Source organism: Balaenoptera acutorostrata, chromosome 3 (genome assembly GCF_949987535.1).
Source record: "Balaenoptera acutorostrata chromosome 3, mBalAcu1.1, whole genome shotgun sequence".
In the NCBI taxonomy this organism is placed as follows: Eukaryota; Metazoa; Chordata; class Mammalia; order Artiodactyla; family Balaenopteridae; genus Balaenoptera; species Balaenoptera acutorostrata.
In genome coordinates this window covers 142521480-142545555 of record NC_080066.1, presented here as the reverse complement: position 1 = coordinate 142545555, position 24076 = coordinate 142521480, and the positions used below count along the sequence as shown (strand labels likewise).

Here is a 24076-nt window from a genome sequence, read left to right as displayed (position 1 = left end):
TGATTGGCTTCAGCTTCTCACTTGTATCCGTGGTACTGAGTCCTTTAGAATCAGTGTGCTCAGATATTCAGAGAGAAAGAATATGTCTGTCTCAGTACAAAAATACATCAGTAAATGTGATTTCATCCCCCCTCTACCTAAGGCTTATTGCTCCTGAAAGTACAAATGAAATAACAAAGCGAAGAGTTGTTACTCACTGCTTTATAAAGGAGTCCTAGTGATGGGGCTGAGATTAAAGTAGTGCTCTGCATATGAGAAGGATCAAAGCTGAAGCACATAGTGAGTCCCTTTCTTTGTTGTTGCTGCCATTCTTCTCCTCCTCTTCCTGCCCATCCTCCTTCTCTTGTAGCAGTTTTGGATTGCTTTACAAATGCAAGTCACCTTCCGAAGAACTGGGTTATGAATGTCTAAAGAAATATAAGACAAGGGTTTTTATTTTGAACTGTACATTATAATCACCTGGAAAGATTTTGAAAATATAGATTCTCTGGGAACCCACACAAGGTGAATTTAATTATTTTCTGGCGTGGGGTCTGAGTATGAGTATACTTTATTTTTAAAAACTTCTCCAGAAGATTCTAGTTTGTAGCCAGATTTAAGAAATACTGGACTCAAGAGTGATTCCATTCCATCTCTAGAGGAGACACCTTACATTTTTCCAGGGTGTTGAGCAGGGCCGACTTGTCTATTAACACAGTGTGTAGGGCCCACATGATGTTTGAATTTCTACTAATAGTAGAAGGAAAAAATGAACTTTTAGGTAAAAGAATTTTGAATACATAATATTAATTTATTCATCTTTGTAAAAATACAGTTGTAAAATATAATTTTTATTTTATTATTTTTAAGGAGGAAGGGGTCTAAGAAGGCAAAAATACCCAGGACCCATGAAGGTCCTAATGTACCCTGGCACTGAGTTTATTTTCTAAGTATGATTTCTTTGTGCTCAAACTATAGACTGTGGTAAAATATTAACATTGAATATGAAGGAAATTTTCATGTTTAACACAGTGAAATTAGAATGAAATTATCAGTGGTTGAAAAGTGAAAGAGAGACCATGGTTCTGTATGATTCTGTGTATGTAATGCTTTGTCTCAACATGAAGCTTACCTGCCTGTAGGATAATTTGTTGCTAAGTAATTTAAGACCTTATGGGAAAAGTATGACTGGGGCACTGATAATGAGGATAAATATGTAAAAATCTTTATAAATAGTTCTTATAACTCCCAAACTTAAAACAATAATTATAATATACACCTAAAGAGAATATCAGTGATGTTTTTCACATTTCAAAATAGCAATGATTATATTATATGCTTAGTTTTCAGTTATGTAAGTTCTATGTATGAGAGACTTTTCAGGATAAATCTCTCTCAAGTTTCAAAAAATGCTAGTATACTTATTTTCCTTTGTGGCGTAATAATTACATGCTAACAGGTATTTTTGTTTACATCTATTTGCACATTCACAAATTTAGTGCGTTTATGATTTTATAATTTGAACTTGTTGACTCCTACTTTCTGGGTCCCGTTAGTCCTAGGGACACTAAATACTTGGCTGCATAAGATGGTAAAGCTGCTGAAAACACTGTTTATCAAAGTCCCACTTACAAACTCCTTAATACATAGGTTTACTCAGCTTTAGCTTCATTGATGGCATGGAGCAGAGGTCTCTGACCTGCTGCTTCAACTCCTTTTCACAATTTCCAGGTTTCAGGTTCTGGAAGGAAGTGCTAAGTCCTGTGTTTGTTACCTTTGCCCAGACCTCTGCTCTTGCTCTGTCATCTGCTTTTTCTCATTGTCTCTTTAATGAGACCTAATCAGAGCAAGTCAAGGTTCATATTACATTACATTGAAATTTTTCCATTTGTCGGAAAGGTATGGAGAAGCAAACCTGAATATTTAGTTTGTTTTTTTTTTCCTAAAGGGAATTTGCATCTGGGCAGGAAATCCAATATTCTTTAAGTCCTGATTGAAAGGAAAAAAGGGAAAAGCAGGTTATAATATTTATACCCCTGATATTGCTGTGCCAGTCATTAGGGCCCTGGCTGAGTCCCACACAACAGCAAGATCACCAGCAGTGGGGCCTGGGGGTTCAGCAAGGCCGTCAGAATCAAAGTTATGCTCCTTGAGGTGCCAAATATGTGAAGAATGGATAACAGTGAGTCATGCAAATAACAGTTGGGCAGTCAGTGAGAGATGTGTGATTCTAGGCAAGCCTGCCAAGTGAGTGTGCAGAACTTGTAGAAGTGGGTGTCCAGCAGTGCTGTGGATCAGTGTTGGTGCTGGGGGAGGTCATCGGGAGCACGGGACTGCGGGTTGACCCTTGAGCTGGACCCAGGCAGTTGGAGGCTCCTTACCCCCACCCTTGTCCTTGGAATGTATACTCTGCTCACCATTCCCAAAATGGGGGCCATTTTCAAGGATGCAAGCTTGAGAGAGTAAGGTGTTGTTGAGACCTTCAGGTGTTGTTGTGATCTTCAGTCACACCTATATATGTGACTGAACCCAGTTAAGGCTTCTGTATAAACTTTTAATATTTGGTGGGTGGGTTCAGAGACCTACTGGTCTTGTGGTTGCCCAATAAAAGCCTTGTAAGTAAGTTCCCTTGCATATTAAAACTGCCACCTACCAATCTGGAGTGGTCTGCCTCTTTCTTTGGTCTCTCCCTGCCCTCCATGTATGGGGGCCAGTTTTTGAACCAACAGTTGGCCACTGGAGAGAAAGCCAGAGGGAATGGCAGACAGATCAACTTTGGTAGAGTGATTGGACATGGAGTGACTTTGAACAAACCTTGATACAACTTAGGAGAAGAGGGAGATGAAACTACAGAGCCTGACTGGCCTTGAAACCAGGAGTCATGATTAACAGGCTGTGGTTTGGCTGCCAGTAAATTTGAATTCATTACTAACTGTGCAGAGATGTCCGGGTCATTATATATACATTTTCTCTCTTTTAGGTTCTTCAGCTGGGATCAGATATCCTTCCTCAGTACAAGCAAGAAGCGCCAAAGACGCCACCACACATTATTTTACACTATTGTGCTTTTAAAACAACTTGGGATTGGGTGATTTTAATTCTTACCTTCTACACCGCCATTATGGTTCCTTATAATGTGTCCTTCAAAACGAAGCAGAACAACATAGCCTGGCTGGTGCTGGACAGTGTGGTGGATGTTATTTTTCTGGTTGACATTGTTTTAAATTTTCACACGACCTTTGTGGGACCTGGTGGAGAGGTCATTTCTGACCCCAAGTTGATCAGGATGAACTATCTGAAAACTTGGTTTGTGATCGATCTGTTGTCTTGTTTACCTTATGACATCATCAATGCCTTTGAAAATGTTGATGAGGTAAGTTTCTTTTTCTTTTTAGTACTTGAATCACATGTTTTGAGAAAATTAGGATAAAAGGAGTTTACAGATAATCCAAACTTCTTTTTAGCCACCACTTTCAATCTTCATCCTACTAAACACTTGCTGTAAATTATCATATTTGATTACCTTATAATTTTCATCTGCTTTTTTTTCTTGATTTCTGGTTGAAAATACTGATTACTAGAAAAATGGCTATGGTTGGAGGTTGTGGTTGAAAGAGGTGGAGCAGAAGAAAAGCCACAACATTTGGAGTCAAATATGGTTTATGAACTAGATAATTGATTGAAAGGTGATGAAATAGATGTGTGTTTTGTTTTTTTGGGGGGGAAAACTGTGGCATTTTAAAACTCTGTGCACCCATAGGTCTTTTGACTCCTTCTTCTCCAGGTAGCAGTGCTTGAGTTAACAAAAAGATACAGAAAATTTTATGGAAGAGAAATTCTTGAATTTTTGCCTTTTTGGTTTCTTTTTTATAGTTTTTGCTTTAAATTTTGTCTACATTTGTGGTTAGAGACTATATTGGATGACTTCTGATGTCTGGTCACATTCAAGATTCTGCTTATTCAATGTTATCTGCACAACGAGAAATACTTAAAACATGTGTAATATCTTGAAAGACCATTTTATTCAGAGCTTCTTAGCTCCTAACCTAGTAGTGGATGATTTTCAACTTGCTACACGAAGGATGTATATAAATGAGTCAATATAGAATGTATCTATTATTAAAATATGTTCATAATAATAATTACAAACTTAATTTCCCTGAAGATTTTACTCTATCCTCATAGACTGTTCAGATGGAAAATCCTGCACTACATTGTTGTCATTGTTTGTGTATTTGGGAGGTAGATTGCAACTGCAACTTTTCTTCAGTAACTTTTTCCATAAAATTTCTGCATTCAATCAACTTTAATGATATTAAAAATATTTCCCTGAAAGTTAAGTATAGACATTGTATTTTGATGCTGTACACGTAATTGTTACTTGAAAAATTGGGGGAAAAAAAGGAATCATAGTAATTTGTTTTCTAATTTTAGATTTTACCTACATCAAGCTTTTAAAGGTATATTTATTTCTTCCCTATTTACCTTCTGGAAGGGTTGAGAGGGGTTAATTTTGAAAATGCTAATCATATGATAAGAAGATAATAAGTCGTATTTATATGTTCACTTACTAAATGGATTAATATATTAAGATCAATGCATTAAGATTTCCATTATTTAGAACATAGGCATAAAGCTTTTAATAAAAATAATTAAAAGATTGGTTTAATTCATAGAAAAGTGAATACATTAAACAGATCACATAATAATAAATGCATTTAATATACCATACAAATACATGAAGAGATCCTCAGACTTACTAATATTAAGGAAAATGCAAAGTAAACCTACAAACTACACTGACATACCATCAGTTACCACACACACTAGATTGGTGAGTAAGGTGGCTAAGGATGTGCACTGCTCAGATCTCCTTTCGTGAAAACCTGCTGCATGGAGCACAGTTAGGGGATTCCTGGAAGTGGCTCCTGGTTTGGGAAAGCCAATCATTAGCATCTCTTTCAAACTCAGCATTCAGTGATATCACACTGTCACACTGGTAGCTTGAAACTGTCCACAATGGGAGTATTTACACCCAGAAAGTCGCAAATGCTATGAATGAAAACTTTTCTTTAACTTTCTGTGGAATTAGTTGTTAATCATTTACCAACACATCACTGAACACAGTTGACTGACACCTGCTATGGTTTTCTGATCTGCTGCAGGTCACACATTGAAGCCATATTTCTCCAGCGTTGTGCCCGGCCAGTGACTAAGAATGGTAGTAACATTATGATTAGTTTACTCCTGCTCAATAAAGAGCTCCTCTATTAAGTAACTTTTGCTCTGGGACTCCCCATTTTCCTGTGCTGTGGTTGAGGCTCTTTCTACACAATTCTTACTCCCCTCTTCACAGGTTTCAGACCTGCATTGTGGTCTGAAGGCTCCTCCCTCCTCCGTTTCTCCTTCATAGGCATTTATCTCAGAAAAAGTCTTGCATATCTAACCCTGACTTGGCATTACTCTGTAGGAGACCTGAACTGGTGGAGCGATGGGGTGAGGCCTCTCATACATTGCTCAAGGGAATGTTGGTAAAACTTCCATGAAGAATAATTGGCAATATTTCATTTTAAAAAAGAAAAGACACTAGGGGCAACCACTAGGGGCAATACCCCCCTTGTTTAAGGGATTCTTTGTTATTTGCTTCCATCACCAAACAGCCAGATTATGTACCTACCTCTTGGTTTTTCAGTTTTAGGACTTGTCTTTGACTTCTCACTATGGAATTTGAAGTTTTAGCCTCTTTCTCCCTGCCCTAACTGTATATATGCACTATTTCCATCACCTCATTCTCACAATATAGGTATACCATTCTTTTGGTTCCATAAATAGTAGGTATTTATATCATTACTACTACAAATATGCTATTTATAGCTGAACCTTCAACATGCTTTGATTACTTTTCCTTTTCTGCACTTTCCATTTTCCTGAGAGTTGGTTTTATCATTTGCTTAGTTTTATGTACTAATCACTAACTCAGTCGCTAAGCTCTATGCCAGTTGTCTAAATCTCCCTCCAGTACATTGATACAAGTAATATTCTATCAACACCATTTTCTTAAACAGATCTCTCTACACTCTACCCTCCCACCAGATGGACAGTTTGGCTAGCTGTAATATCCTAGGCCAGAGATAATTTCTCCTCAGATTTTGAAAGACACAGTGCCATTACAGTCTACCTTCTAATAATTCTCTTAAGAAACTTTAAGCCATTGTGACCTGTTTTCTCTTTCTGGAAATTCGATGTATCTTCTCTGTCCAGGGTTCTGAATCTTTCCAGTAATATGCTTTAGTGTAAGTCCCATTTTCATCAGTTTTGCTGGGCACTGACTGGGTAGCCTTTTTCAGTCGAGAAAAGCATGTCTTCTGTTTTGATTTTTTTCTTATGATGATTTTCTCCATCCCTTTCCCCCCTCTTTTCCATTCTCTCTCTTGCTGGAACTCCTTTTGTTCTTATACCTACTAGACTTCTCCTCAGATTCCTTTTTTTTTCTTCCCTTATTTTCCAATCCTTTATATTTTTGCTATACTTTCTGGAAGATTTTCTCAACATTATTTTCCAACTTTTCTTGTCACTAATAATGCTTTTTTTTTGCTTAAAGTCTTTTTGGCTTGATACTAATAGAGCTAAACTAGCATTTGTATAGTATTTGATATATGTATTTCTATTATTTAACTTTTTATCATTCTAGATTATTATACTCTAGTTGTGTCTTTTATAAATAGTCTATACATTCTAAGAGTCTTTCTAACCGGGAAGTTTAGTCTATTTACACTTATTATGATTAATTACCTTTTGATTTTCTTAGAGCATCTTATTTTCCATTGTAAAATGCTTTTTCTTCACTTTTCTCTGTTTTTACTTTTGTTTCTTTTCTGCCATCTTTTGGATTGATTGAATTTTTTAAATCTGGATTTCCTCTACTGGATTAGAAGTTTTTCTGTTAATTGATTACTCTTAATATTTTCAGCATCAGTATTTGACTTATGAGTATCTTTGCCCTTCTAAATAAATCAAGGGCTTCTCTTTACCTTCTCATCTTTCAAACTAGTATTGTCTTATATTTTGGTTCCACATTATTTTTAACTTTCTCTTTCAATTATTAGAGGCCTTCTTTAGGACATGTTTGTTGTGAGTCTTTGGGATGGTGACTCTGGGTCTTAGTTTCCATATCTGTAAAAAAAGGGAAGGAATGCTTGACTTTTTTACTTCACACAACGGTTTTAAGGAATAGATGGGAAAACAGATATGAATGATTTTTGTTTGTAGAATTGTTCATGTCTGAGGGGATGTTATTATTTCATTTGTATATGTCTGTTTCCTCAGCTTGGTGATAAGCCCTGTGATATTGAGGGATGTGTTCCATCCCCTTGGTAGTCCTTCGTTGCTCTTAGTACATATTGGTGACTCACCAACCTGAAGCAATAAAGTGTTAGCAAAGTTTTAGTAGATTGTACAATGACATAAAACAAAATAGAACTTAAAAATGAGAAATTGAGCTAGTGGTGGCTTGGGAATAGGAGAGTATGAGTCTGAAGATCACAATTTAATCCTTTGACATGCTACGAGTGCAGAATGACTTAGAGGACTTAATAACACTTTTTGTATTCAAGATTGTCTCAGTCAACATGCTGTCTTAAGACAACTTGATTTACTAGGAATTCACGAACTGGGTATGACATTCTTTAAGAGAACTGTGAGGCTGGGAAGACAGAATCCATTAAAGGAAATAATTCTGTTTGAAAAGAAATACGTAATGTAAATTTCCTAGAAACCATAACGGGGTAAAAGATGTTATCACTAGGAATCCAAGGAATAGAAACAAGCTCTTTTGTAGCATGCATTTGAATACAGCTCTGGGAGGTTAGGGGGAACTGAATTATAAGACATCAGAGAAAAATGGGACAGCTGCAGGTAACACACAGTTTGGTAGCCTGAGTGGACTTAGGAAACGTGATACATGGGGAATTCAGGGGACAATGAGTGGTATTAGTAAGTGGTAAACATGATAGACTAGGTTAGAACAAATTGAAATTGGAAAAATGATCACTTATGTATTGTTTCAGGAGACAAAATGATTGGGCCAGTGACTGCTAAGTGGAAGTATTATAAATATTTTTAATTTCCGGGAAGTTTACGGAAAATAATTTTCTAAATTATTATTTTCTTGAATTATGCTTGTCAAGTGGCCACATGTGTTGTTCCACTTTAGCATATCTGTTTACATAGCAAATTTTTCTCTCTTGTCTAGTCATCAAAACAAGAATTGGAAATCAAAGAAGCTAATTATACTCATAGATTTTAGAGGCTTTTTGTCCCCTTTTGTGGAATTTCAGACGCTCTACCACGAATAACATTTTAGAAATTGCTATTTAATACAATTTGATCACCATTACTTTTTTATTAAAGCCTGTAGGTAATTGAAATAATGTTTGAGTGGTATAGGTAAGGATTACATAGTATTTTTTTTTTTTTTTAGTTTTACTAGTTTTAATCTTATTAAACCCATAGAAACATTGCCAAATCTACCTTAGAACTGATTGATTTTTCTTATCAGTGTGTTTGCTCAGCTGATAATAGACTTTTTTTTTTTTTAAACATCTTTATTGAAGTATAATTGCCTTACAATAGTGCGTTAGCATCCGCTTTATAACAAAGTGAATCAGTTATACATATACAATATGTTCCCATTTCTCTTCCCTCTTGCATCTCCCTCCCTCCCACCCTCCCCATCCCACCCCTCTAGGTGGTCACAAAGCACCGAGCTGATCTCCCTGTGCTATGCGGCTGCTTCCCACTAGCTATCTATTTTACATTTGGTAGTGTATATATGTCCATGACACTCTCTTACCCTGTCACATCTCACCCCACCCCCTCCCCATATCCTCAAGTCCATTTTCTAGTAGGTCTGTGTCTTAGACTTTTTTTAAAGAGCTGTTTTAGGTTCACAGCAAAATTGAGAGGAAGGTATGAAGATTTCCCATAAAGCCCCTGGCCCCACACATGCATAACCTCCCCCATTACCAACACCCCCACCAGAGTGAAACTATATTGACATATCATATTGCTATAAGTCCATAGTTTACAGTAGGTTCACTCTTGGTATTGTGAACCCATTTTATGGGTTTTGACAAACGCATAATGGCATATTGTAGTATCATACAGAGTAGTTTCACTGTCCTGAAACTCTGTGCTCTGCCTATTCGTCCTTTCTTCCCTCCTAACCCCTAGCAACCACTAATCCTTTTATTATCTCCACAGTTTTGCCTTTTCCAGAAAGTCATATAGTCGGAATCATACAGCAGGTAGCTTTTTCAGATTGACTTCTTTCACTTCGTGATATGCATTTAAGGTTCTTCCATGTCTTTTCATGGCTGATAGCTCATTTCTTTTTAGTACTGAATAATATTCCACTGTCTGGATGTATCACAGTTTGTTTATCCATTCACCTATTGAAGGCTATCTTGATTGCTCCTAAGTTTTGGCAATTATGGATAAAGCTGCTATAAACTTTTATATGCAGGTTTCTGTGTAGGCATAAGTTATCAACTCATTTGGGTAAATAATGAGAAGCATGGTTGCTGGATCATATGGTAAGAGTATGTCAGTTTTGTAAGAAACTACCAAACTATCTTTCAAAGTGGTTTTACCATTTTATGTTTCCACCAGCAATGAATGAGAGTTCTGGTTGGCACACATTCTCACCAGCATTTGGTATCATCAGTGTTTTGGATTTTAGCCATTATAGTCGATGTGTAATGGTATCTTGTTGTTTTAATATGCAATTTTCTAATGATATATGAACATCTTTTCATATGATTATTTGCCATCTGAATATCTACTTTTGTCAGGTGTCTGTTCAGATCTTTTGCTCATTTTTAAATGGGTTCTTAATTTTCTTATTGTTGAGTTTTAAGAGTTTTTTAATATAGTTTAGATAATAGTCCTTTATTATTTGCAAATGTCTTCTGCAAATATTTTCTCCCAGTCTGTAGATTGTCTTCTCATTCTTTTGACAGTATCTTTCACAGAGCAGTTTTTAATTTTAATGAATTCCAGTTTATTAATTATTTGTTTCATTAATTATGCCTTTGGTGTTGTATCTGAAAAATTATCACCATGTCCAAGGTAACCTAGATTTTCTCCCACATTATCTTCTCAAAATTTTATAGTTTATGTTTTACATTTAGGTCTATGATCCATTCTGAGTCAATTTTTGTGAAGGGTATAATGTCTGTGACTAGATTCATATTTTTTTGCATTGGATGTCCATGTGTTCTATCACCATTTGTTGAAAAAAACTATCTTTATTGTATTGCCCTTGCTCCTTTGTCAAAGATAAGTTGACTATATTTATGGGGGTCTATCTGGGCTCTCTATTCTATTCCATTGATCTATTTGTTTATTTTTTTCCACCAATACCACACTGTCTTGATTTCTATAGCTTTACTATAGTTGAGTGTCTGTCCTCTGATTTTGTTCTTCTCCTTCAATATTGTGTTGGCTATTTTGCACAGTTTTGATCCCTCCACATAATCTTTACAGTCAGTTTATTGATATACACAAAATAACTTAATGGAATTTTGACTGAGATTACATTGTAGCTTTAGATCAAGTAGAGAAAAATTGACATCTTGACAATATTGAGTATTTCTGTCCATAAACATGGAATATTGCTCCATTTATTTAGTTCTTTTTTGATTTCTTTCATCAGAGTTTCATAGTTTTCCTCATATACATCTTGTACATTTTTTGTTAGATTTATATCTAAGTTTTTCATTTTTGTTGTGCTAATGTAAATGGTACTGTGTTTTTAAATTCCACTTATTCATTGTTGGTATATAGGAAAGTGATTGGCTTTTGTATGTTGACCATATATCCTGCAAACTTGCTTTAATTGCTAATTAGTTCCAGGATTTTTTTTTTTTTTTTTTTTTTCTGGGTCAAGTTGTCTGGATTTTCTGCATAGACAATTAGGTCATCTGCAAACAAAGACAGTTTTCTATTTCCCCTTCCCAGTCAGTATACCTTTTATTTCCTTTTCTTTTCTTATTACATTTGCTAGGACTTCCAGTATGAAGTTGAATAGGAGTGGTGAGAATAGACATTCTTTCCTTCTTCCTGATCTTAGTGGGAAAGCTTCTAGTTTCTCACCATTAAATATGATGTAATATGATATAAGCTGTAGGGTTTTTATAGATGTTCTTTTTCAAGATGAGGACGTTCCTCTCTGTTCCTAGTTTTCTGAGAGTTTTTATCATGAATAGATTTTGCATTTTGTCAAATGCCTTTTTTGCATCTATTGATATGAACATATGATTTTTCTTCTTTAGTCTGTGATGTTATGGATTCTATTAATTGATTTTTGAGTGTTGAACCAGCCACGCATACCTAGGATAAATCTTACTTGGCCATACTATATAATTATTTTTATATATTGTTGGATTTGATTTGCTAATATCTTGTTGAGGATTTTTGAATCTATGTTCATGAGAGATATTCTTTTGTAGTTTTCTTTTCTCATATTGTCTTTGCTTTTGGTATTAGGGTAATGCTAGCCTCATAAATCTGGGTTAGGAAGTATTGTTTCTGCTTCTACCTTTTGGAAGAGATTGTAGGCAATTGGTATAATTTCTTCCTTAAATATCTGGTAGAATTCACTCATGAGCCCATCTGGGCCTGGTGCTGTTTTGGAAGGTTATTAATTTATTGAATCAATTTGTTTAATAGATGTAGTTCTCTTCAAATAATCTATTTTTGTATGTGTGTGAGTTTTGGCAGATTGTGTCTTTCATGGAGTTAGTCCATATCATCTAGGTTCTCAAATTTATGGGCAAAGAGTTGTTCATATGATTCCTCTTTGTTGTTATTATTATTATTATCCTTTTAATGTCTATGGCATCTGTAGTGACATCCTCTCTTTCATTTGCCATGTTAGTAATTGTGTCCTCTCTTTTTAATTTTTCTTAGTTAGTGTGGCTAGAGGCATATCAATTTTATTAATATTATCAAAGAAAAAACTTTTAAGATTTTGTTGATTTTTCTCTACCAATTTCCTGTTTTCAATTTCATTGATTTTTGCTATATTTTTTTTCATTATCACAGTCCAAATTTTATTAAATGCTCATATTTATAATTTAAAAATTCGTGTACATGCTTAATAGTATTATTACATATGACCAATCAGTATGTCATTAAAGCTCAAGATATTCCATGGAATTAAAAAAAAATTTTTAATGAAATCACACAGCCTCCTTTGAGCTCCTTGAAGGGATTTTTGTCCTCTGGGATACGCTTTACTAATGGATCCTCCCCAGATCTTTCTTCAACATAATCCCTTACTTCTTCACAACATTTGGACACCAGCATTCTTTCCAGTGTCACTTCTTTCTTGAGCTGGTCAACTTCCATCTTCAATTTGTCCTTTTCTGTCAGGTCCTCAGTATTGATTACTGGCATCTTTTGCCTGATCAGAAATATTCACCTAGACATAGAGAAAAGTGCATGATGTTGCAGGGGAGGAAAAATAATTTTCCCTCTACACTTCTAGGTTCTTGGCTGAGACCATTCCAGTTCTTGGGGTTGCTCTCCCTGATTTCAGAAGATGATAGTAACAGGAGCAGAGGTCGAGGAGCAGAATCCCACAGCCATTTGCTATATTTTTAATAAGTCTTTTCTTCTTGTTACTTTGGATTTAATTTGATATTCTTTTTCTAGTTTGCTAAAGTGGAAATTTAGGTTATTGATTATAGTTTTTATTGCTTTCTAATATATGCATTCTAAGTTATATATTTTCCGCTAAGTACTGCTTTGCTGCATCCCACGAACTTTGTTAAGTTGTATTTTCAGTTTCAGTTAATTAAAAAAGCATTAAATTTTACTTGAAATTTTCTCTTTAATCCATGTCTTACTTATAAGTGTGTTGTTTAATTTCCACATATTTTTGGATTTTCCAAGTATATTTCAGTTATTGATTTCTAGTTTAATTTCATTGTGGTCCAAAAGCAGGTATTGTATGATTTCTACTGTTTTAAATTTGTTAAGGTGTGTTTTATAGCACAGGATGTGGTCTATCTTGGTGAATATTTTACATGACCTTGAGAAGAATGTGAGTTTTTGTTGTTGTTGTTGTTTTGCTGTTGTTGTATAAAGTAGTCAAAGATGTCAATAATAGCCAGTTAATCGATGGTGCTGTTAAGTTCTGCTCTGTCCTTACTGATTTCTGCCTGCTAGACCTGACCATCTCTGACAGAGGGATATTGAAGTATATGATAGTGGATTCATTTTATTTCTCCTTGCATTTCTATTAGTTTTTGCTTCACATATTTTGATGGTCTTGTTAGGTGCATACAATATAAGGATTGTTATGTCTTCTTGGAGAATTTACCCCTTTATCATTATGTAATGCTCCTGTTTATCCCTGATAAACTTAGTTACTCTGAAGAGTATGAGACTTTTAATGCAATGAAATGTATTATCTCTGGGATGATTTTACCTTCTATATGGGACTTTCTTAGTTTCTTATTAGCCTGCTTTAAAAACTTTTGCTGCAATTTTAAGTCCTATATACCTCCCAGTTCTTCTCTGCTTAAGAAAGCACATTAATAACACTAGTGCTTCTAATAATAATAATAAACCATTTATATTTTTATCGATGATTGGATTAGTGGTTTATCAACACTTGTCTTTCATTTGTGTGCTCAGGGGAAGGTTTATGGGTGACCCTATTTTGCATCCTTCAATTCTACTTCAAGTTAAGAAGTCAAATCCAACAAAGATCTTTAGAAAACTAAGGGTTAGACCCTGTGCTCATTTCTGGAGGAATCAAAATTAGACCTTATGCTTCCTCAATGCAAAGACTCTGTCTTTCTAATAGCCTGGATTTGCAGTGCCTGACACATAATTGCCATACTATATATATTTCTATTAAAGTGAATGAGGGATTGAAGCTTACAATGTTTCCTAAATATACCTGTTTCTTGTTAGTAATGGAAAAGTTAGGGCCAAAGGGCAGTCTTTGTGGCATAACCTTATCTGTGCCCCAAACTTCTTTCAGACAGTAGGGCGTTATCCTTTGGCCGCTATGCTCACCTCTCTGTTCATAAGTTCCTTTCCATGAATATTCTCACTTAAATAATCTTCCAGTCATATGACCTACACTACTAGCTTTCCATACATGTTTAGAGGTTACCTTAGGGTTTAGGTTCCTAAGCTGGGATCTCCCACTAGGAGTGCAGAACATTGTAGACTAATGAATACAAAGATGTACAAGGCAAAGTCACTGAACTCAAATGTACCTACCTTCTAGCTTGAGAGAAAAACTTTCTCAAAAATTATTCAAGAGTGTGAATAAAGGAGGAGTCAGTGTGAAGGAGGAGATGAGGTAAGGATTTGGAGAATGGGTAAGAGTCAGCCACAGGTTCCAAATTGGAGGATAGTGGCAGTAGGCTGAACTTTTAAATTCTATTCCAAGTGGAGATTGGTGGTACAGAATGGTAAGAAACAGATTTAAAGATCGATATCTTTTTTATATTTGAAAAATTTGGTGATGCTCCAGGATATATTCTTTGCATTAATTTTCTACAGAGGCAAAGCAGTCTGCCTAACTGAGGGAATTAGCTTTGGGAGTATAGGAGGTTGCAAGCAATCAGGATAGCAATAGGATTTCTTTGTATGATTTTGTTGCTTACAGGAATAGAAATTTTTATCCGAACTGATCTTCATTCATGATGAAGGCTTCCTATTGTTAAACATTAGGAAATAATTCTGACATGGAGGCAAAGAAGGTTGAAATATATTGCAATATGTATACTATAATCCTTAAAATTTGTTTGCCTTAACTAACTATGGATACTTGCATAGAAATTGCTCTTTATCTTTTGCATAGTAATTATCACTATGCTTGAGAATACATCATTTCCTCACTCTTCTTTGAAGGAAGTTCTAAACCTCCATCCCTACTCCCTTTGGTCTTTCTATTACTTCATTTTATTCCATGATTTTATCTCTGCTTTCACATAACAGATGCTAACTCACAAGGAACATGTTTATCTTTATATTGGAATTTTTCATCTTTAGGAAGTTTGTTTATTAGACATTGTGGATAAAGGATTAACAAAACTATTTCTCCTTCTGCATTGACAGATTTTACCTTTGGTCAACTGTCTTCCTTTGTTCTCCCAGGGACTGATGAAGGAAATATGCTATCTATGTTTCTCGGCTGTATTACATGTATTTAAAAAAGATCTCTGATTGGTAAATTACATCTGGACTATGAAGAACTTTTAATGAGCTGTAAATAACCTGATGAGGATACCACAGCTTAAGGGTTGCCTGATTGATACAACTCCAAGCATATCCCTTGTGGAATTCTGAAAGTTATACCTGTGTTATTATAGGTGCTGGGTTAGGTGACATTTAAGCCTAGACCTGAAAGATGAGTAGGATTAACTAGGCAAAAGGAGTAGTTAGCGGGTTAGGGAGAGTGTTTTTAAAATTCACTTTTGGAGACCCCACCAGGTGAGAGAGAATATAAAATTTTTGAAGAAAGGAAAGACATTTTCTATAACTGGAGTACAGTGAGAAGAAGACAGAGATGCACATGGGAGACTGGAAAAGTAGGCAGGGGCAGGTTGTGTTAAGGAGTTTGGATTATTGCAAAGGTGGCAACAAGTTACTGAAGGATTTAAAGCATCTCCCAACCTGGTTTGCTTATGCATATATCATGATATTTGAAAAAAAAATCGAGACTTAGGCAATATACCTCTTTTTTGGTGCATATTTTGATCATGCTTTATATTCACTCTAGACCAATGGATATTAATGAGAACATTTTTTTTCCATAATAAGCATTTAAAATTAGTATATCATGGATATTGCTTAAAACAGATGTCTATCCGTCTATCTGTCTATCTATCTATCTACTATCTATCTATCTACTTATGCCACTGTGTATTGATAAGAATATAAATAGACTAAAACAGGAGGTATGTACAAATTATTTAAATTGAGATTCTCTACTGAAGCATATTAACTAATGCAGGGAGTAATTAGGATTATTTCTCCATGAATCTCTTGGTAACATGAGTTGGAGAAGTGAGTTCTGAATAGGAAGGAGGCAATAGAACTTGTTATATGGGTTAGAGATGCAGATAACAATTATAGTTTGCTACATTTTCTAGTTAGTTTTCTTTCAGTCTTTAAATTGCACTCTACAAAAGGAAATGGAAATGGACTATTTAGTCATTCATGTACAAAATCTACTTAGAATAAGACCCCAATGCTTATAAAACAGAGTGGTTTCTATATAATTGCCTGATATTGTGCTACCCATGAAGATTAAATAACTATTAATTATTAATTACAATATCAGTGCTAGAGGAGTCAGAAATCATTATGAGAGATTTCTGTATTGGTTAGTTTATTCTTTAATTAGTGTATTCATTTTCTTAATAAATATTTGGTGCTTACACTGTGTCAGGGAGTTCTAGAGTGTGTGCTAAGGATAAAAGAATGAACAAAACATGATATGAATACACAATCAGAAAGAGACAAATGGCACAAAGGGAACATACCTGGTCCTTTGAGATTATATAATGAAATGACCTGATCTAGACTAAACCAAAACAGATTTTAGAACAATGGAAGCTATCATATGATTTTAAACTATGAATGACTTCAAAAGATAACTCTTATATAGCGTTCAGAATAGAGTGGACAGAGTCAAATGAATGCCTTAAGATTTATTAGAACACTTCCATAGGTCTAGGAGAGAGATGCTAATAGCACGGTTTAAGGTGGTGTCAGTGGCGATGAAGAAAAGTGAATAAATTGGAAAGATATTTAGGAGTTAAAGTTAATAGGGTTTTAAGATAAATTGGATATGGGGGATATCAAAGAAAGGGGCAACATATGAATACTTCTTGGTTTCTGGTTTGTGTAATCAAATGGCTAGTGCTTATATTTGCTTATATATTAGAAAAGAACCAGGGGCAATGTCTGGAATGGGAAGGTGGAGGGGAGAGTAGTAACATTTTTTTTTTTTTTTAATGGGAGAGACCTGAGATATTTAAATGTCTATGGGAAAGATGTAGTTGAAGGGGGAGTGGCTGGATTTTTGAGCAGAGGAGAGAAAGTTTAAAATATAGTGGATAGATGAATTCATAAGAAAAGTAGTAAAATTGCTAGGTAGTTAGGAGATGTTTTGAGATTGATGATAATGAATTTCTAGTGGAATCAATCTGCCCTATTGTATTACTTTCTTAAGCAGTTCTTAAACACAGCCCTGAAGAAAGCTGATAATTGAGTTAGAATTAGGGTTTTGATACAGGCTATAATGAAGAGACAGACATGCTAAGGAATTCAGGATGTATGGTGTTGTTGAAATTATGGGCCACATAAAGAAGAAAATGGAGAATGGAGGGGTTAATAGATTGGGAAAAAGCAGATCTGTCAGTAGACTGGAGATTCATTAAGGTTGAGTGTTGATGTAATTGGACGGTTTAGCTCAACATAGACGAAGATATGGTCAGAAAACAAGATGGTTCAATTCAAGATTTCAGAGCCGGAAAACATTTTAGATATGACAAATTTCAGATTATGACCTTGGGAGTGGGCGTTTAAGGAAAAGTGAAAAGATTGTTAGAGATGAATTGGTGGAGAAACTGCGAGGCCAGATTTTCAGCAGGGTCATCCACATGGAAACTGAAGTTACGTAGGGTGAGGGCAAGCTTTAGGTGAGGTTGGATTTAAGAACTATTTAGGAGGTATATGAAGTAATAACTTGGAGTTCTTTGTTCTCATGGAATATTTACTGGCATAAATTCTTGCAAAGCAAAATAGTGACACGTTTCCCAATACAAAAGGTAAATAATATCTAACAATTGCATATTAAAATTTATTTTATATATTCATCTTACCTATTTAGGAGAATGTCTTGTTAAAATGAGACTTCTATATCACATACATATCTATATTGCCCCCATTTTAAGTCAAACAAGTATGAAATACTGTGCACATAAATACATGTGCTTTCCTCACATTTGTATCAGTTAGCTTTTTTTCCCACATAACAAACTACCCCAAAACTTTATGGATAATAACAATCACCATTTATTTAACTCATTTTCCTGTGACCTAACTGAGTGATTCTGCTGACTTTGGCTAGATTTGGCTTATCTCAACTAAGTTCACCCATACATCTGTGGTAGGCTGCTGAGATGGCTGGTGGCTAACTGATCTGGGATGGCTCAGATGGATGTCATAGGGCTGCTCCTATGGTCTCTCATCCTCCAAAAGCCTAGTTGCCATTCTTCATATGACAACTTAGAACGGCCATGGGTTCTAAGACCATGACTGGTCTTGGAGGCTATGCTTCTTGAGGTCTAGGCTTGGAACTGGCCCAGTGTCACTTACACCACATTCTGTTGGCCAAAGTAAGTCATAAGGCCAGTCTAGACTCAAGTCAAGATGGGGAAATAGACCCTATCTTTTGATGGGAGAGGTTGCAAAGTCACATTGCCAAAGGGTATGGATACAGGGAAGGAAATGACTCGAGCTATTTTTTTCCAAACAATCTACTACACATCCTGTGTGCGAGAATGCTAGATGTAGGTGAAAAACCAAGCAACTGGATGTTATAAGTCTGTACTCCTGCTCTCTCACCCCCACTTAATTGTCATGTGTCCTTGGACAAGAAAGTTCTTTGATCATTCCTCTTTTGTTTATAAAGCAAGGGGGGAAGAAGGTAGGAAAGAATACTAGCTGAGTTATCTGCCTACTATCCTTAGTGATAATCAAATGAGAGAATTGATTTGTAGTTTAAATGGCTTTATCATTGTAAGCCATTATTTTTATGCTGATTACATCCCACATCTCTTTAATGTGGGAATCCACAAAAATATCCTGAAGAGTTAATAACACTGAGATATCTCCTGGATATTTTTCTTTATGCTCCTATGGCCTGAGGGGCTTTTCAAGTAAGGAAACTCGCTAGAAAGGAAGGCTGATGACTGAAAGTTCTCCATTAACCCTGCTATGTTCTATTATGCATTTGATGTGTTTGATATTCTCTTCCACCAATGGAACCCCAGGGATTTGTGAACTAAGAGCTCAGAGGTTGGGATAGAGGCAGAATGCCACTGGAGTGCAGAGGAAGGCACAGGAAGATTGGAAAGCATGGAGTGAAATTAAGCAGAAAATGAATGAGCAGACAAAACTGGTGGAAAGCACAGAATCAAGAGGTTGTTATAAAAAGGTGTTAGTACAGAAGGGAGTCATTTTATTTTGGCCTGTCAAAGTATCCAGTATTACCATATGGGTTAAATTAAAATTCCCAACAAGGGATGAAATATAATTTGAGGGGACTTCCCTGGCAGCCCAGTGGTTAAGACTTCACCTTCCAATGCAGGGGGTGTGGGTTCGACCCGTGGTTGGGGGGCTAAGATCCCACATGTCTCGTGGCCAAAAAACCAAAACATAAAACAGAAGCAATACTGTAACAAGTTCAATAAAGACTTTAAAAAATGGTCTGCATCAAAAAAAATGTTAAAAAAATTATGTATATTAAAAAACGTATAATTTGAGGACCAATCTAAAGGTTATGAGGGTGAGTTATAAAATAAGTAAAATCTCTTATTTTAGATAGAGTTGAATATGACACCTCTTCCCCCCTCTCCAAATCACATGATGCAGAAGAAATCATTAATCTGAATTATGTACCGTGGTGAAATGTTAACCTTAACAACACAACAGTGACTAATGGATTTTCCTTAACATTTTCTTGATATTTAAATAAAACATTCCTTAAAAATTACATCAATATTACATGTAGAGCTCAAGGAATTTCACAAAGCAAACACACCTAGTAATTCCTAGTAATGCTGCTGTATTAGGAAACAGAATATTACCAGAGCCCTCTCACGTCTTGCATAGTCACTACCCCTCCCTAAACAAAGCAAGCCACTTTGATTTCTAATGATGTCTGATCTAAGAGTAGTTCCATTTGTATTTAAACTTTTATAAATGGAATCATGCAATATATACTCTTTTGTGTCTAGTCTCTTTTTCTCAGTATGATACTTTTTAGATTCATTCTTGTTATTTCATATAGTTCTAGTCTGTTCATGTTTATTTCTGGATAGTATTGCATTGCATGAAGGTGCAATGATTTATTTATCCATTCTACTGGAGATGGACATTTGGATTGTTTCAAGTATTTCATCAAATTTTAGAACAAAGTCATTAACTTTGAGTTTTGATTATAGCAATTGCATTAAATTCTTTTGGATACAAAACAGTGGACAATGAGATAGCTAAAAAAAAACTTTCCAAATAAAGCAAACACTTCTGTATTACTCATTTTGAATAACAGTTTCTGGTTTTATAAGTAGATGAAAGGGACACTGTGGACAAATTAAAAGGTGAAACTTTGGGGTTATGTTTGAGAGCAAAAAGGAGTTTGGTTTGACTGGAGCACTATTGCTTGGCAAAGGCATGGTTGGAAATGACCTGGCAGTGTGGACAGAAATGGGGTTGTGGACCTTGAAGGCCTATAGATATTGTGTTTAATGTCTATAATGAGCCCCTGGAGGATATGCTCGATACTGTCTTTTAAGAAGATTAATATTGCAGTGATTATTGGGATAAGGACAGGAAGACTGCACAGCAGTTGGCTATTGTGGGAAATGCATGAAGAATCTGAAGGACTAGGTCCATTCCTTGCTAGCTGTGTGACTTTAGACAAGTCGTGTAACCTGTCTGAGCTTCAGTGTCCTCCTATGAACAGTGGAGATAGGAGTCCTGGTATTGTGAGAATGAAATGAGTTGGTCCATGTAAGAGAACTGCAGACTCTCTAGGGTTCTGGGGCCTCCACAAACCCCTAAGTAGGCCACTGCTGGGCCTCGGTGGGAATCAGTGGGAGGCAAAGTATTTAATCTCCTTTATTCAGTCTTATAGAGAATGCCTGTATTTAAGCCAATACTGCTGGTACTAATGTGATTTGTTAAATTGCATATTATGCTCTAGATATAGTGAGGTTCAGAATGAGATCAGATAGTGAAGTGCGAGGAGTGTGGACAAGACTGCCTATATTTGATTCTTGGCTCTTCCTCTTACCAGATGCATGAACTTAGTCAAATTATTTAATTTTTCTAGGCTATGTTTTAGTAATGACACCTATCACATAAGATTGTTAACTATGCCCCATCCCTGCCCCACCACACACTCAATTCACCCCACCCACATTTACTTGTGTCGTAAAAAGTTTTTCATACATTTATTGAATGTATTGACTGCTTAACCTATTACCATATGCCATGCTTGGTAATTGACACTAGGTATACTCTTCAAGGGGTTTAGAGTTTCCTGGGATACCATGCATGCAAACAGAGACTTGTAATAAAGTGCTATTATGATGATGGTTGTCATAGCGATGGGCAAAGAGTATATGATAATACAAAATAAGGACACCTAACTCTCACAGTGGGTATAACAATGAAGATGGTGGGGGAAGAAAGAAGATGTCAGGGAAATGGACATGGAGGAGAGAGTCTCTGCCATAATCTATAAGTAAGACCCTGGCCACCAAGAGAGTGGGAGGGAAGAGTGCTTTAAGTAGAGGGGACAAATTGTTAATGTGGCATGAAACAGCATGGGCACTCTGGGAACTACACGTAGTTGAGCACGGCAGGAGTCTAGACAGCAGGAGGAGGACTTGCCAGAGAGATGCTGACCAGACAGGCAGATGCTAGGTCCTGAAGGGCTTTGCATGTCCTGGTGGGGAGTGAATACTTGATTCTATAGGTAATGAGCTAATACTAAAGATTTTAGACCAGAGAGGGACATGATTAGATATATATGATGTAAAATGATAGCAGGCTGGTAGCCTATACAGTGTGATCACATAATTAAAGGGAGTGAGAATAGAGGTAGTATGGCTGATGGAGAGGCTATTCCTGTCACACAGTGAGAAAAAACATGAAGCCATGACCAAGGCATGGCCTTGGGAATAAGAAAGAAGGGATATTTTTTGAGGGATTTATTCAGGTATATTTGGAGCACTTTGAATGCTGAGATCCTCAAGACTTGATAACCCATTGGATGTGACAGGAAAGGGGGTGCTCAGCCCCAGGTCTGAGAGACTGGGTTCATAATGATGTTGTTCACAAGAGTAGGGACATATTACCTTTTGAACACCTATGGAATATCTAAATGGAAATGTACAACAGGTGTTTGGCTTCTGTATCAGGAACTCATAGAAGTCAGTTGAAACATGGACATGCAGTAAATCAACCAGGAGAGGCTGAGGGTAATCGTAATGAGAATCCAAACACATAAAAGAAGCATGGATAAGGTTAGCCCCAGAAAATGATTTTGAAAGAGATGTCAGCTGGGGCGTTGGCTAAGATCTAGGAGAAAGTGGTGGCATAGAACCCATGACAGAGAGAGTTTACAACACTTACCAAACATTTTGTAACATTTAAATAATATTGGACATGGCTATAGAAAATGGTGCTTTTTGATTAAGTGGAGTCCAGAGTAGGTACCCCTCAGGGTGGATCATCTCCTCTTGGAGAGATCTGCCTACATCAGAGGTCAGGGGAATGTGTCCTCCCGTTATTTGGGCCTAATTTGAGTGGGTCCTGATTCTTTACATTCTAGTTGAGGGTTGTGACTAGTTTTTAGTTTAAATGGGGATAAAGGTTTCCTCTCTGTTTTTTTTTCTTTTGTTTTTAGCTGTTTTTAGAAAAAATAATTACAGTGGAAATAATTTTCTCTGTAGTATTGTGTTGGCCAAAAAGTTCATTCCGGTTTTTCTGTAAGAGCTTATAGAAAATCCCGAATGAACTTTTTGGCCAACCCAGTATTTAAATAGAAGTAAAACAGCTCCTTTAAAAATTGGAGCTAAGTGGAGGGCAACATCTACAATAACACTGTTTTTATTTTTTAATTTAACCCTCTGAGTTTTTCATGCATTTTGACTATGGGTTTCTTTAGAGCAGAAGCAAGGCATATTTGTCTTAATGTCCCCAGGGCACAACTCAGAGCCTGCCATGTAGAAATACTCAATAAAAACTTATTTTTGTCTTTCTTGTTCATGATTATGTAGTTCCTTTTTTGAGAGCTTCCAAGCTCTGTTGAATCTTCTTACCTTTCAACATCTCATTTCATTGAATTATGCCAGTTCATCTTCTGAATTTTATTAATGCTACTCTTACTGTCTAAAGTTCAATATCCCTGCCTCCCCCAAGTGTTCAAGTGAAATAAGAATTGATTTAAGGCTGCGTATATGCCACAGCATTTGAGAGTAGGAATAGAGATAGAGCCAGGCCTAAGGTTATCGAGGTTGAGACAGAAAACGGTCAGGATGCTCCTGTTCCCTTTTTGCTTCCATAAGGTCTCCTGTTTCTACTTCTCTTTGTTTTCTCTCTCTATTTCAAATTTTTATTTTGAAAAATTTCAAATATATACTATCATATAGAGTATAACCAAATGCATTCCCAGCCTTTTTTCACTGTAACTTTACGATGCCATAATTAGAGTCTCATTAATGTTACATCTATTCTACTATACCAACCAGTTCCTCCATGTTGATCAGACTTAAGTTCAGAGTAGGTTATGTTAGATGCCTTGTCTCCTCCCTGGGATATAGAATTAGCAGTAAGGAAGTCATGGACTCTGTGAGACTTGGAGGTGATGATCAGATGAGAGGGTCCTGGGTCACTGCTTTGTCTTTCCCTCATGCACCAGCAATGGCTTTACCCTCTCTACCTGGGTGGCTTATCACCTGCTTCCTCAAAAAGTAACTTTGAGAACTTCACTGATTGAATAAAGTCTATGCTATGTTTCCATTTGGATAATGCTATATTTGATGTTTTAAGCTTCTTAACAAAATATGAATATTCTTGCTGCCATTCCCTTATAGTATTCTTTTCAATGACTATTGTCAGAAGATGATAGAGTTTTGTAGGTATGTTCCCATTCTAGGTTCAACTCTTCACTTTTTCACAGCTCTACAAATTTAGTGTTTATCATAACTGTGGCAGGAGTTGGTGGAAATAATGGCATTTGCTCATTCTAATATACACAGAAGTATTT

At 36.0% G+C, this 24076-nt stretch overlaps 2 protein-coding genes across 3 annotated transcripts in view; one reads left to right on the top strand and one right to left on the bottom strand.

Moving 5' to 3' along the window:
- The window catches only part of KCNH5 (potassium voltage-gated channel subfamily H member 5), a 332682-nt gene that overhangs the window by 65087 nt on the left and 243519 nt on the right, over window positions 1-24076 (top strand). For both annotated transcript variants that reach the window (XM_007192964.2, XM_057541888.1), the window contains one exon: window positions 2960-3352. In XM_007192964.2, the coding sequence (XP_007193026.1) occupies window positions 2960-3352 (393 nt within the window). The remainder of the gene's footprint in view (window positions 1-2959; window positions 3353-24076) is intronic.
- Window positions 12199-12438, bottom strand: LOC114239211 (guanine nucleotide-binding protein G(T) subunit gamma-T1-like). Its single transcript, XM_057544604.1, has one exon. It carries the CDS (start codon window positions 12436-12438, stop codon window positions 12199-12201), a length of 240 nt encoding a protein of 79 aa, XP_057400587.1.